This window comes from Dysidea avara, chromosome 12, assembly GCF_963678975.1.
Source record: "Dysidea avara chromosome 12, odDysAvar1.4, whole genome shotgun sequence".
Classification (NCBI taxonomy): Eukaryota; Metazoa; Porifera; class Demospongiae; order Dictyoceratida; family Dysideidae; genus Dysidea; species Dysidea avara.
Window position 1 is genome coordinate 4051323 of NC_089283.1, and position 16086 is coordinate 4067408.

General features: G+C 39.2%; 2 protein-coding genes across 2 annotated transcripts; one reads left to right on the forward strand and one right to left on the reverse strand.

Moving 5' to 3' along the window:
• Window positions 1-9: 9 nt before the first annotated feature.
• LOC136240178 (CD2 antigen cytoplasmic tail-binding protein 2-like) lies at window positions 10-7820 on the reverse strand. Its single transcript, XM_066031091.1, has 9 exons — window positions 7700-7820; window positions 4884-5052; window positions 3286-3373; window positions 3092-3238; window positions 2414-2503; window positions 2124-2202; window positions 1710-1775; window positions 844-1021; window positions 10-156 (listed from the first exon to the last, which is right to left on the reverse strand). The coding sequence occupies exons 1-9, from the start codon at window positions 7803-7805 to the stop codon at window positions 63-65; spliced, it is 1017 nt and encodes a 338-aa protein (XP_065887163.1). The 5' UTR covers window positions 7806-7820; the 3' UTR covers window positions 10-62.
• Window positions 7821-11954: 4134 nt separating this feature from the next.
• LOC136240163 (epidermal growth factor receptor-like) lies at window positions 11955-16085 on the forward strand. Its single transcript, XM_066031063.1, has 10 exons — window positions 11955-12104; window positions 12470-12583; window positions 12633-12728; window positions 12781-12963; window positions 13015-13078; window positions 13131-13274; window positions 13728-13874; window positions 14026-14123; window positions 14173-14334; window positions 15057-16085. The coding sequence occupies exons 1-10, from the start codon at window positions 12033-12035 to the stop codon at window positions 15864-15866; spliced, it is 1890 nt and encodes a 629-aa protein (XP_065887135.1). The 5' UTR covers window positions 11955-12032; the 3' UTR covers window positions 15867-16085.
• The last annotated feature ends 1 nt before the right edge of the window (window position 16086 follows it).

The window sequence follows — 16086 nt, forward strand, 5'->3', positions numbered from 1 at the left end:
TGACATTACTACAGACAAACAGTGCATTAAATTGTGGGATGGTGAACATGAACTAGATATGGTCAAGTATATAATTCAAAATCAATTCTTTTAGAGTTATAGAACTGGCTGTCTTGTTTGTCCAATCTTCTCACCCACACGCCATCTTTAAAGAACCTGCAACCAAAGACAATGACATTATATGTAGCTCACACACAAAGGAGGTTGGTCACATGTCATCAAACATCTCATTTCTCAAAGAAAAGTTATAATTTACTCAACACTTAGTACAGTGGAACCCCTCAAAAATGACACCCTGAAAAATGGATATTTTAATAATCAGGACACATGTCCATGGTCCCATTTAGACTCCTGACATCAGGACATGTATAGTACCTCACTACAACAAGACACTTCAGCGTAATCCCAAGGTATACAGTATGAACTATAGGATTTCCACTGTTTTCTACTTGTAAATTTCAGTCACCTTAATTTAACAAATACATGGCTCTCCTACAGTAGCTACAAACACTATATGGCTGCAAAAGAAAAGTGTTTGGTTCCACAATCACAAATTTTATATGGAAAGTTTTTTTCCCATTGTTAGTCACTATCCCACTGGAGACCTGCAAAGAAGGCTACTGAAAGCCTGTGTAGCAGGGAGTTAGAAACATGTTACTGAAACTCTGTTGAACATACAGAAAAAATCCCAGACCAGGTAGTGACTTGATCCACAGACAACTTATAGACTAGGCAAGTGCCTGAGGAACCAAACAACCTGGGTTTGTTTGTGATTTGTGACCAACCTCCTCTGATCAGGCCCATTGATCACATGATGTCATGTGAGCAGTTGAGGTCACTTACTCAGCTTTGTTCCACTCATCCATTTGGTCACTGGAGTATGGTCCAAATGTTTCTGCATCCTCTGTGTTTGTCCATTTGTACTCCCACATCACCTGATCTTGGGTTGCCCCACCCCCTCCTCCACTTGCAGATTTCTTCTCATCAATAGCATCAGCAAATCGGTCAAGTGCATCATCATCTGAAAGAACACAATACTTCTTCACTACATATAATACTATTGAATGTCCATATTTTGTAGTTACGCCATAGCAAATACACACTATACAGTGTAACAGATACGGTATAATACATTAAGACCATTGATCCCATTATTGCAGCAATTTACAGGTCTACCTTTTTCAGATGTAAGGAATGTACAGAGCCAAGACTGGTGTGTTTGTCCTTATTATAGTCATTAACCTATTATGAGCTTAACTTGAAGAGTCCATTAAGAGTGTATAGAAATCTGTTTCTTTCAGACAAAACATTACTAACACATCAGAACTGAAATGGAGACTACTCTTAATAGTGTACTGCAATCTGCTGACCCACACAAAGGAGTGGTAATGTATTGCAACATTATTGTTATGTTTATGTTGAACATGTAGCTGAGTTAGCAGGTTAAAATGACAAGTGTAATCTTGTCACAATTAAATTATATCTTGGACAGGATTGTAGAAGTGCTGTATAATGTTACTTGGCTTCATAATAATATCCAATATCTTACAAATGTTACACAAGATTGGCAGAAATGATACCTTAAATTTGTTTGAATACCTTTTTCATCTTTCTAAAACTTTCTATAAAACGATTGTTCTATTAGAGTAATTCAGTTCAACAATACCTTACTCGGGTGTCTATTGTACAAGTGTTACAGACAAACTCACCATCTACTGGTGGTTGAAACTGTTCTGTGCGATATTTTATCTTCTCATAAGTGTCCTCATAAATATCTTCACAAACTGTCAAGGAACACAATACCACTGGCACAGCTTATCTATTAGCTGAACAGAGATTACTCAAAACATGTTATAACATATTTCACATAGACAGGAAAACCATGGCAAGTAAAAGCTCAACAAAACTGGGAAAACCATCTTACAAAGGCAGGATGGTTGGATCAATACTTAACAACAATTACCATCCCACAACCACCCACAATGGACACTGAATGCCTGCACTTTAATAATGAAACTCGGTAGAACAAAAACCTAGACCTGTTTATCATCCATTTATATTTCCTGCTGTAAAACAATCAGTATCTTACAGATCACACACACATTACACAGTCAATAGGATACTGTATTCTCCGGTGGTGAGTAGCTGGTCAGCATATCCAGTCAAAGTGTTGACTACTTCTCTTCTCTTCTGCTCCTCTTCCTAGTGAAGAGTGTGTAGTGTAACAGTGTGTAGTGATATTGGATTTGCAAGTGTGTTTTGTGTTACATGACAACTAGCAGATATCTTTACTAAAAGACAGTGACACACATGTACAGTAATGTAACAAGCCATATAGAGAATTGTACACATGTACTGTCACATCTATGTCATGGCCTGTTGACTTCATACTGTTAGCAACAAGCATGCGTACCTTATTCACTTTATCAACACCTCCCTTCTTCTTCGCCTTCCATCGTTCACTGGCAGACATTGTGGTCTTCCCTCCCAATCTACGTAATGCCTAACAAATAGAGTCAAGAGTTCATAAATATGTGTTGCGGAACCTCTTAAATATTGGATGCTAGTTTTAGTATAGTGTAGATTCTGCTGTAAAATTAAGGAGTCCCGAGGTGTCCACATTATGCTGGACCACATATCAAATTCAACAGTGTAGCTGATTATCAAGGTGTGCTGATTTTCCAGGTATGTACTATGGGATACTTTGGGTGTCTGGATTATGTAAGTGCTCTTATTTTCGAGCGTCCACATTAACAGTTTCCATGCATTTATAAAATGGTTTGTTTGGTGTGGAAGTGTAATAGGGACACAAGATGTAATGGTACTTTGTATAGAGATTGGTAACAAATTTTGGCAGTTTGTTCAATAAATGTTATTTAATCAAACATAAAGCATTCCACCACAGCTGAGCCAAGTACAGTAAAACCTCGTTAATAAATTAAGACAAAACATGACCACTACAGACTTTTTTGCTTCCATTTGAACACCTGTGTATTGCGGTAACGTATATGCAAGTGTTCAAACAGAAGCAAAAAAAAGTCTGTATGATGAGATGGTCTTACTAAATGGCTAAGGTTTCACACAGTCTTACTTTGCCGACAGTCTCTCCTGGTTTGAGTATTTCTAACATCTTCTTCAACACCTCCTCCTTATCTACCACAACAAAGTTATCGTCACTCTTCAATGATTCTTCCAGTCTTTTTTGCTTCTCGGCATTAAGGGCTTGGAGTTCCTCCACCTGTGTAGATGGGAATGTATGATGTGCTGATAACATGATCTCCATACCTGGTTCCAGTCAACGCCTGTTAGCCAGTTATCATCCTGATCCTGCCCCTTGTCCTTCGTGAAGTAGTTTCCGTGAGAGTCAAAAAATCTAACAGCAAACAACAAGTGTAACAACTATCAAACACCTTCTAGTTCTTGATATGGAGATGTGTAGGTGTTAACAATATTGTATGCTTGTCATGAGCAGCATGTAGGACATGTGTAGTAGTCAGTGTGTAAACAATGTTCTGCTAGTTATGCTAATATGGTGAGGTCTTGGATTAACTCTGTGTTGTGTTGTAGTATTGTGCGTGTGTGTGCATGTATACGTGTGCGTATGTGCCAGTGTGTGTGTATGCATGTGTGTGTGCGTGTGTGCATGTGTGTGTGCGTGTGTGTGTGTGTGTGCATGTGTGTGTGTGTGTGTTGTGTGTGTGTACAGTCTAGGGATGCACCAAAGGAACAACTCCTATTCCTTCTATGCATGCATGAACTTTAACACTAATTTCTCACCATCTAAATGTTTTATTGGAGTTGCAATTGCATTAGGGATGGGACTAAAGAACCTTAAAACTAAAAAGTCTAAAACATGTTGCAAACATACGCCAAACTCAGCGGTGGCTTGCCAATCTGGTAATGTATATAGTCTTACTTAGAAAAATGGTATGCATAATATGCTTTAATCTTTGGAGGATAATGAGGTCTTTAAAATCCACTAAGAGACCTGCTAGCAGGTTTTTAAAATGGTTAGAAACCTGCTAGCAGAAAAGATCCCAAGCATCACAAATCTCACTTTTGATCACTGATTTTTGCAATGCTCCCGTAACCTGCAATGGGTGACCAATCACCCAGGCCAATGTGTGGTTAACCACTCTACAGGCATGCTTAAAAGAATTCGAATATGGGAGGTACAACTTATCGTTGTACATACATTTGTTACAATGAACAGAGAAATCCAGAAATATCATGGAAAATTCTTGTTTAATGTCCATCTGTTTCTAGAGTGTTTTAAGGCTGTCTTCGTCTTCTATTAAGCTATAGATGGACTTTACTAAGACCTAAATGGGTAAGTTTCCTTGTAGAAACGTTATTTTGCACTACATGTAATGTGGGTGTGGTCCACATTTGAAACCGTGCCTGTTCTGTACTACTGTGGCACCACTGAAGACACAACTTGTGACAACTCATTCCCATCGTATAAATCCACACAAGCTGCTTCTTCGACACATGTGTTCTATACACTGCTGTGACGCCTTAGGCACTGGCTACTGCTAACCCGGCTCGATATTATCGATCACTGCCGTTTCCCAGCTGTGCCAGATCCAAGTCTAACTTGTGAAAGGAAGCGGTGCAAGCTTTGATTTTTTCAGCACTGTGACGAAAGCACGTTCAGTCTTCCGTGATTATTTTAACATTGTGTGACAATTTCAGAATGACATATAACCCAATCCCACAATGACTCCACCTATATTCCCATACAAAACACACACATTTTCTAAGTCAGTTGGAGACCACGCCCTCAGATCTTCATGGATTTTAAACACCTTGTTTCACTCAGTTATTAAAATCCATGAAGATCCTCGTGCTAGGTCTCTAACCTACACACATTCAATACTCACCCATCTTCCATTTCTTCTTTCAAGTTGAATGGTGTCACTTTAATGCCATCATCATAGTCTACAGTGCTCTCTTCTTGTCCCTCAATCTCCTCATCATCCAACTTGCCACTGATCTGCTCATTATCTTCCTCATCACTGTCCAGTGAGTGCTTCTCCTTGAACCGAGACTCTGTGGGGAAATCCCTCAATAATGTGTAATCTAAGTGCCACCTATGTACACATTACGTTGAGACATGCTCTAACCGCATCATTAGGCTCAGTCTCACATATCAATGGTGTTTGGCTCAGTTGAACAGCTATTTAAAGTAAAAATATCCTCCATTTAAAAACAAAACCCACAATCGAACCACCTTCTTCAGCTTTCGCATTTGTAGTAAACTTTGAAATGTCTGAACTAAAGTCTCTCATTAAAACCTTTCAGAGAAGTTTGACGGCTTATAGAATGATCTAGACAAGCTGAAACGTACTTGGGGAAGTAAAAAAAGCAGCGTTCTCATTGGCCCCATAGATGCCATTATCCTTGATGGCTGGCAACCACTCTGTGGTCTATGAATCATAAGGTTACTTGGCTATCTTCAAAAATCCTTCAATGTGCCATTAATATGAGTATGTATTTGTATCTGTCTACTCTATAATACATGTATGAACCCCTGTGTAAAAAGTGATTGATACTCTAATAGAACAGTCATTCACTGTAACAGTACCACAAATAAAGGACACCTCTGAATGACCAGCAACTACTATGTATAAGGACAAAAACATTACACCATCACTTGTTGAGACATCACAAAAGCCCAGAGGGGGTAACATGGCATCCAAGTGTAACATGGGGGTAACATGACCTTATTTTGAGTACGGTCATGCCCATATAACTGACAAAGAATATCTCACTTGTGTCAGGCTAAGGGCCACCAGTCTACAGGACCTAAGCAATACTGTCATTCTGAACTAAGGACACCTCTCTATAAAAGATGAACTACACATCTCCATCTTGGAGTGGTTGCTGTTTCATAACATCCTAATAGAACAATCAGGTAGTCAACAGGCTACGAAGTTGTCCTTACTTCACGTGGCATTTTACTGGGACCAGAGGACATTTAGTCACACGTCCTAATATCTTGTGATCTCAACGAAAAGTTCAAACCAATAGAATTATTCTAATGGGCAAATGGTAGATACATGTATATATTGCGCTAACTGAGCCTTAATTTCTTTCAGCTTTCCCTATGTAGCTAACAACTGCTACCAGGAGTTTATTTATAATACTGTATATACACTGAGGAGAGTCCCAATCTCATATACCCCTGTAGAAGGGTGTATCATGAAGTTATGATGTAATGACAAGATGTTGTGGTTTGTGACATATGGGCAGCCATAAAAGTGAAGAATCGTTAACACGGTGACACAGTCGCAATGCTCAGGACAAAAGTATTCATGAATGGCTTGGCAAGAAATATATGTACCTTCACAGTTGTCTAAGGCACGCTAGTAGTTTGGTGAGAAACGCTGAGAGCTCAAGTTAGTTCAGTTGCTTGCAATGTTGTATAGGCACATGTTCAATTGATTACATCATTAATTAAACAAAGAGAAACAGGCGAACTTGCTTATGTTATGTCACAACTTCCACAGGGGTATATGAGAGTAGGATTTGTTATGAACTCCTCGCAAGATACCAATTTAAGCACCATGTTTGCTTGCACAGCCACACACTCTGCTGTCATATGGACAACCTCCACTGGACCAATCACTTCGAGTTTGAAGTATGTTAGCCACAAAGTGTTTTAAAATTTTTTTAAAAAAATTAGCAGAAGCCATTTAGTGTGTAGGCCATTTCGTGGCCAAAGAGCACCATATTGTCTTATCAAATACCCTGGGACCACCTGCTAATATGGGTTGGGTTTTTTCCCTGTTGTGTTAAAAAGGAAAAGGAAGATTATGGAGCTCCCCCTCTCTTCCTCCTTAACTCCACTCACTCATACCACAACAGGAAACACATAATAATATTATATGCACTATACACATTACAGAAACAGCAACACTACCGTGAATTATCCTCAAAAATCCCCTGCTATACACATATACAGAAGCAACAACACATACCAGTATACCAGTACTGTATAGCTTAAATATTTCTAGAGGCAAATTTTTCGAGGTTGAGGTTGAGCAATGTTGCTAAAAATAATTTTTTTTTGTGGATTTGCCAATGTGTATTAGACTATATGGAAGTCTAAATATTTCAAGGATAAAATTTTCACTGGTAACCCCCAAAACCGCGAAATCAACGAAAAATTTCCCCCCCTTGAAATATTTAGGCTATATACAGTACTATCTAGTAAAACCTGTTTTAAAAGCCACAGCACTTTAAATCCACTGGATTATTTTGCACTTAACAATTTCAGTATAACTACATTCAACGTACAATACAACCTGCCTAATAAATAGATCAAGTAGTACAAGCTGATTATCATATAGCAGGGAGATTTTTTCACAATTTTTGCAGATTGTCCCACCCCGGCATTTGCAGTTCAATCAAAATGGCATTAAATACATAATGATCTTGAAGAGAAAATTTCCCCCTTGAGATTTTTGATGGCGGCAATCCATAATTTCCCCTCCAAAAAATCCAAACTTGCTGACTTGATAATTACTTAGAGATACTATAGATACGCACATGCAAGCTCCCAATCATTTCTTTAAAAGGCCTCTTGATTTAATCACTGATTAAATTTTATCCCAATTGTAAGAGCGGTGCCACCAGAGTTATAGTTGTGGGGTTAGAAGGGGTGTGTGTGTTAGAACAAAATTCTATGACTCACTTCTGTTATATGAACGGTTAGTTGGTTCCTCCTCACTACGTGCCTTCTTGTTCTCTGTCTCCACATCATCAGCAAATGCGACCTTCCTGTCTCGTTTTGTTGCCATTGTGCCTAGAGTGGGGCATTTAATAGAACACACATAATACCTGTGCTTCAAACAAGCAGTCACGCGCGTACTGGGTGAGTGAATAAAGCCTCATCAAAACTAAGTTTAGTAATACGAGTGGGTGCACTTTAAGTCCTCTAGAGTCTTAAGACTGGTGGGCCAAAACCGGAAAGTCCCCTAAAAGTTGACGCTAAAATAAAATTTGTTATTTTTATAATACTTACAATAGCAGCTCCGTCAGTACGCGCTTGAGATAAAGGTGAAATCTGGTCTACCTGCTGTGCACAAGTGCCTTAGTCGAGCAGAGGTTGTATTTCTTCAGCAACTCTAATAAAACAGTCACTCTCTATTTAAGCGCATAATAATTTTATCGGAGTGGCTATTCGTACGGCAGTCACGTACGAATAATTCTTGGGCTATTTGTACGGCAGTCACGTGATTCATAATAAACGAGCCAGTTCAACGATTTTGCATTCCGGAAACTACACGTGGCTTTTGGCGCGTATGTTTGGTTTTTTTTTTCAAGTTTTTTTAAAGAAAGAAGAACCGGCCCAAATTGGCACTCCCATCCACCACACTCTACTCTACGCTAAGATGTTCTATAAAATGGGTTTAGCCTATTCCTACACCTACAAAGCTACTGAAACAGAACCTACAGAACATAGAATAGAAAAAAAGAAGGAAATGGGGCTTAAACGGCCCAAAGACGCCCCTCCCCCAGTGCAAGGTCAACTGATGCTGGAACATGACCCTTAAAGGGATGACCAGAGGAGGAGCGAGAACCCCTTATGCACATTATGGCAGAGTGCGGAGAAGCCAAGACAGCAGCGAAGCCAGTTCATCACCCTACAGTAGGGTGATTTCCACTTACAAGATAGGAGGAAGGCCAGGCGCTTGTAAGCCACGGTGGTGGAGGCACCCATGCCTCCTGAAGTTGAAAAAACAAGAGGACGGTGGTGTGAATGTCTGCTCTACGCTGGTACATTTTTGACTAGAGTTAATTGTCGAATGCTTTGGTGGATTTTAAAGTATCGTAGAGTATCAACGTTTCAGCAAGCCGAATCATTTCTCAACCGGATTTGTGCAAACCTGTATGGCAGACACTGACGATTTTCCGGCAAGGAGGGATTATTTGAATCAGCGTCGGAAACACGAGCACCAAAGAAGTATTCAGAAAGGGATCATATAGTCTAGTTGCAGAACGAGTAAGCATTACCGAATTAGTGTTATTGTACAGTTGGCAACCATGCATTCAGTCTAGATTAGCAGCCACCCTTGTACACCACTTCAAGATGAACAAACCTCATTGTCACCCTGACTACAAGATAAGCAACAGTGCAACTACTGCTGCAATGTACTTAGCGGATTGATCACATTATAGGTGTCTCACTCCCAGCTACGTATATAGGACAAGATATGAGTGTCTCACTCTCAGCTACACACAACCGACTAATATGACAAGAGTTAAGTGTCTCACTTCCAGCTACACTAGTATGACAAGATTAATGCCGCTCATCAGCTCTTACGTGACCAATCTCATGACTTGTAGGACACTATCTAAGAACTCCTCGAGACTGTATTTCAAGTTTTACAGAATGCTGTGCTATGGAATTGCTTTATATGAGCTGCATGCATACTGTCAAGTGTTGTACACTGACTACGACCACTGGGTAGCAATCAATCCCATGTCAGATTCTGAAGTTGTATGTCACACAACTGATGTTTGAAATAAATTGTTACCTTTGCTAATTCTTGATCAGCATAAATTCTTCAGGTCCATCGAAAGTGCAAATGCAAATTGATTACTGGAGTGTATATTCCTGTAATGATCATTGTTTTGGCAGAGATCTAGCATCATGCCATTATGACCACAAGGTAATCCATGGTTGTCTTATTCTAGCTATATGACATAACTATAATATATATATACATGCTTGTATTTTTTGTATGTTAGCTCTAGCTAGCTAACAGTTAACTGATATTCCTGTATTGGTTTGAGTACAACTATCTGAATATTGATTTTGTGATTATTATTGTATTATGCATGCTCTTACCGAGACTACAATGCATACATAGTACAAGTGAGCATTCAGTGTCACTGTACCATGCATGGAAATTCAATAAGTCAGCTGAGCTTGATTGAGCTATGTCAACTGGCGGATCCAGACTCTGGGTTGGAGCAAAGAGAGGTCACAGCCTGCTGACAATGGCAGTCTTCCACCAAATATAACAACACACTGCATTGCATAATTTGATACTGCTTCTCTACTAAATAATGTGACTGCTTTATTCGAGTGATTACTTTATTACAATATCTCGCATACCAAAACTCTTTGGTAGGGTATAGGCCACCCCTAAATACGCACTGTATGTCAATCTAGGAGGCAGCTGACCGTTGCCAATGAATAGCATTTTGCAAGTGCACTGAAGTGGTAGGGTAGTTACACCCTAGTCCGCTGTTACGTAACCGTACGAATAGCAGGTAAGCTATTTGTACGTACCATCGTATGAATAGCTTTTTTGCTATTCATACGGACTGCCGTACGAATAGCACAAGGTGATTTCATAGCTATTCGTACGTGACCGCGTACTAATAGCACGTGGGCTATTCGTACGTGACCGCGTACTAATAGCACGTGGGCTAATTTTATTGCAACCGCATTACTGGTGACTGCTCTATTAGAGTATTTTACCTGTCACATCCGCTATTATGATGGAATTCGTATCGTTACAGAAATTGCATATCACGGCTTGTGTTATAATAACACCGTGAACTTGAGCGTCGCCTATTGTTACTTATTCTTATTTATTCGCAATGTGTCGGACCTCTTGGAAAGCCCAACTCTTAGCTGTCAGCATAGTACTATGTTTAGGTCTAAACTACCATCGCTGCAACGGTCAGGAAGGATGCCAAAGAAGTAAGCACTAGAAAAGCGTAATGTATTTGTAAGAATCCATTAGTCGTGGCATCAATAGCATAGATACTTTACACTCTATGGTGATCTATGGTTGTCCTACCTTATACTGACTATATTTATTTATACTCGTGTGCCTATTGCATAGGTAAATGCTGTAGTGATATTACAAGTGATGCTATGGATGAGCTGGGTGAATGTGTTTGTGTCAATGGAGATGTTATGATTGACTTATCTGAACAAACAAACTTAACACAATGTGACTTTAACTTTCTAAAGTGCCTAGAGAACGTTACTGGCATATTCAGTTTGGAGAATGTACATCTGTCAAGTCAAATAGAAGTACCTTGTCTTCAGCATATTGGGGGCAGTTACAATGATACAGCTCTCAGTGTGTTAAATGTCTCAGGGGGTGACATTATATTTCCTAAATTAGCTGTTATTACCAGAGGAGATGTAGAGTTTGACATAGACAGTGACAGCGGAGTATGCGGCTTTCGTGGCATCAACTGGACAAAGATATTAGCCAATGGTACATTGATAAATAGCAGTAGATGTGCCAGCAATGGTAAGATTCTTTTGCTGCTGAAAACATTAGTGGTTAATATGTTAGTCCTACCCCCTATCAGCATACATGGCATTGTGTGTAGGGGTTACCACAATACATAACTTGCTTCAACTAAAACTGTGTTGTTTATTCATTGAGCATTGAGCAGAGACTGTTTTATACATGCCACCACTCTACATGTAAACTTAAAGTCCATCTACTTAGCTACTAACTCACAAACCTTTATTTCGGTGAAAACAATTTAGCTGGATAGGAAAAGGTTGTTTAAGCTAATTATTAATATCATTTCCTGGTATAGCTAATACCATAATCATACAATGTGAGGTTTATGATGTCAATTTTTTCACATCCTGATTAGAAGGTCCAAATTGTAGTACATGTCAGGATAACCATTGCTGGTCTGGACAATATTGCCAATTTAACAGTAAGAAAATACAAATGGTGTATTCCTGTATGGAGATTAATGATGATGATGAAAGTCTTCTCGACATGATAAAAGAGTAAATAATTTGCTAAAAAATTATTGGAGATTATATGTAATGTTTGTTTAGTTTGGGGACCTGGATCCTCATTGGAATCGGAGCAGCGATAGTGGTTGTATTGCTGCTGTGTTTGTGTTGCTGTTGTGTCTGCTGTTATTGTTGCTGCCATAAGAAACGGGACAAGTATACTACCTCAATGACAGCAGTTAGTAATGGAAGACTACCATTGTACTTTTCATATAATACATGTTTATAGGTTAGAATGGAGGATACAATTGACACTGGAGTGATTCGCCATCAGAACCAAAATGCATTCGAGTTACCCTCTTTGAAGGTAAGCCTATTTTTGAGACAATGTAGACATCACAGTTTGTTTGCTATAGCTCTTAAGTAAGTAGTGGAACACGTGAATGCTTTGAGAGAGACCAGCTTTAGAGTATTGTATGTAGGTCTACTAAGGGATACTTTGGGACCTTAACTGCATATCTGGATTATGTAGGTGTCTTCATTAACAGATAACACTATACTAAGCGATTGTGACTGATACTCGATTATTTAAAAACCAGTCCAGCATGGTTTATAACCACAATCAATACTGATTTGTATTACACTGCACATTTAAAATTGCAAGCATGCAGATTACATATTTAGACGAACATATCAAATGACATTTTACACAATTTTTTTTTGTCACAATAGATAGTGAGTGAGTTGATGGATCCTCCCAAATTGGGTAAAATTTCAGTGATACCAGCTAGTGCCTTGGAACAGACACAGCTAATTGGCAATGGTTCTTGTGGCCAAGTGTACAAGGTAATGTTGTGTAGTGTATACCTTGATGATTACTATGTGGTGTTGTCAGGGTCACTGGCACACAGACACAGACAGAGTTAGCTATTTAGTAGCTATCAAAGTGTTCGGTACTCCTTTGAAAAACTACCGAGAATTGATTAATATGGTATACATTACAAATCATTTGGTAGTCTTGTGTTAATGTAGCCACTTCTTAGAAATTGGACAAGTTTTCTTCTTTGGAACATGAGAACGTGTTAAGGCTGTGCAGTGTGTCGTTGGATACACAATTAATTCTGGCCTATGAATATGCTCCATACAATCTACGTCAATACCTCATGATGAACAAACTGACATTATCTGCCAAGGACCTGATCTCACTATCAACACAAATAGCCAAGGTAATGAAGTTCTCATTGTTATACACTACTGTCACCCTAGCTTCCCTACAGGGAATGGCTTACTTGTCTTCTAAAGGATTATCTCATGGAAATTTAGCAGCAAGAAACATTATGAGTTAGTTATGGTTGAATTTTTTGAGGGTGCGGTCTATACTTCCCTTTTGCAGTCCAGCAGGCATCAACAGCTAAAATTACTGACTACAACTTGTATGACCTGACTGTCCAGTCTGACTGGATACCTGTACGATGGCTGGCCCCTGAAACTCTCAAGTACAGGAAATGTAATGAGAAATCTGATATGTGGTCCTACGGTAAGGAGTGATTGTGACTAGTACATGTTTTAATAGTGAAACCTTAGCACACTAAATAAAGGATGGCTGCATATAAGCTGGTTGTAGGTCATGAAGTATGCTACACTTGACATGGTCACTATAATTAGGTGGTTTTATTAATGAGGTCATGAAGTACACTTTAGCTATGTTTGGGACCTACTTGACATGGCCACTGTAATGAGGTGGTCTTATTAATGAGGTCATGAAGTACACCTTAGCTATGTTTGAGACCTACTTGACATGGTCACTATAATGAGATCATGAAGTACACCTTAGCTATGGTTGGACCTACTTCGCATGGTAGGTGTTGATGAGTTTTCATGAAGACAATTAGACCTCTTACAGTAAAAGCATATTATGATGGGAACAGGGCTTATTACTTGCATATATAATATTAATGATTGTAATTGTGAGCCCCACGCATTCCTGCAGGTGTAACATTATGGGAGATAATGACATTTGGTGCGCAGCCGTATCATGGCAAACCTATCAGTGATATACTGAAGGCTCTGGAGTGTAATGAACGACTACCACAACCAGTAACAGTGACTGCTGACCTTCATAGCATCTTAGTGGGATGTAAGAGACACTAAACACCTTGTGCTGTTATTACACTATACTTAGCGTACTTGTTCCCCTTAACTATGTATCTTGTGTGTGTTGTGAGGCAGTATGTAGTGTGTGTATTGCATTTCCATGTTAACTCATCATAAAATAAAATCATATGTAGGTTGGTGGTTGGATCCAGTGATGAGGCCAACATTTAATGAGATGGTGAAAATTTTCACCACAATCCAAAGCAATCCATCACAATATGTCTTAACAATGGTCAGTCATAATAACAATGAGATTGATGTGTGTAAATAATCATAATTAGGTGGATGGTAAGTTGGACACCTACTTAAAATTACCTCCTGCAATATCAGATGTTAGTCCATTTGAGAACCTGTCAGAGATTGAGGGAGCAGGTTACTTGAAGATGCTCCCTGTTGGCAGTGTTCCCTCATCTCCAACTAACGCTTTGGAAGTTCCAAGAAATGTGAGAACCTTAATGTAGCAATGAGCTCTGTGTGTATGGCCTGCATGTACACCTCTAAGGACCACCTCCTTTTAGTTGAAGCCAGAAATATTTCACTGGTTGAGGCGAGTATCTATTATGAATATATATAAGCTGAGCCACTGTTTTGTTGGAATTTTTAGTAACCTTCTTGACTGGACCAGACTTTGCAAATTCAACCTAGGCATGAATGCCAATATCCAGGTAACAGCTGCCACTCACTAAGTTTGCCTTGAACTTGTTTGGGTCTGCTTTTAAATGTAGTTTTTGATGGCCAGTTGAACTGTGCTAGATACATCTATTTCTTTGTGAAGGCTAGGGACAACTGCAATTCAAACAGACCAGTGTTGCTGAATGTGGGACATTAGAACTGAGATTGACAGGCTGTGTGACAGCAAACACCATCCCCATCAATTTTAAAACACAGCCAGTGGCCCACTGCACACCCATCCCTGATTTGTGGCAAAACTACATATCTAAAATAATAGGATCTTCTAGAGACATCAACTTTAGCAGTGGACAATGATGAACTATATGCACAGCACCTCTGCAAGCTGGGCTGGTGTATTATCACTTGTTTATCAGCCCGTAGTGATTTCTGATATCCAGTCGTATAATGTGGCTGTAAATAAGCACACATGACACATATTTTAAACTCTTTAACTAGCACATTCTGTACAATTAAGTATTTCTATTTTATACAGAAAACTGGCACTCTAGCATCGATCAGCAGTAGCAGCATAATGGAAGATGGGACAATGGTAACTACCTTCATGAGCAAAGACATCAGAGCGAAAGATGAACAGTATGAAGAAATGACTGCTGCTCAAACGGAAGACATAATATATGCCAATCCTGATCAAGATGAGATTGACGCAAATGACGATGACGTTTATGTCAATGATGAAGATGATACGTATGTCAATGAAGATGATAAAAAAGAGGCCGAGACAGAAGAACTGTACTCCTCTGCAGATCAGCCTACAGAAGATGAGGTGTACATTAACCCTACGCCTATAGAAGAAGAGTTATATGATGATGTTGGTCCATCTGATATACCAGAGTTGTATGTTGACCCGGCAACTATGACCAAGCATGCCAACCAAGACGGGTTGTATGTTAACGACACTAAACCTGAAGATGAGCTGTATGTAACACCTGAACACATGGACAACAATGAAGATGAGATGTATGTGGTTCCGTCAAGTCAAAGTGATGACCAAACTGCTTTGTTAGATCACGAGGGGAGAGGCTACGAGAAAATGAAAAAAGGTGTTTCCATAAATGACATAAACGCAGAGTATGTGTACGCAACAAAAGATGATCCTATCAAACTCGCCGTAAACGCATCAACTACTACTGAAGATGGGTATCAAATAATGAAAAGTGAACAGAATAGAAAATCAGCTGCTCCCCAACAACCAGTTGCAGATGAGGAATATGTAGAAGTTATGCCAAAGACAATAGGTGAAGGCGGGTACCGTGAATCTCAAATATACTCTAGTGTACAGTAATTGATATTTAGTGTGCCCTGTATGTATTGTAAATTTGCACAGTGTGTTTTTAATAAATACATAACTTACCGTATAGCCAAAATATTTCAAGGGGCAAAATTTTCGAGGTTGGGCAATATAAAAATAAAATTTCGCAGATTTTCAAACAATCCAAAAACCTTGAAAAAGCGAAAATTTCCTCCCTCGAAATATTTAGGTTATACGGTATTCACTCAATTAT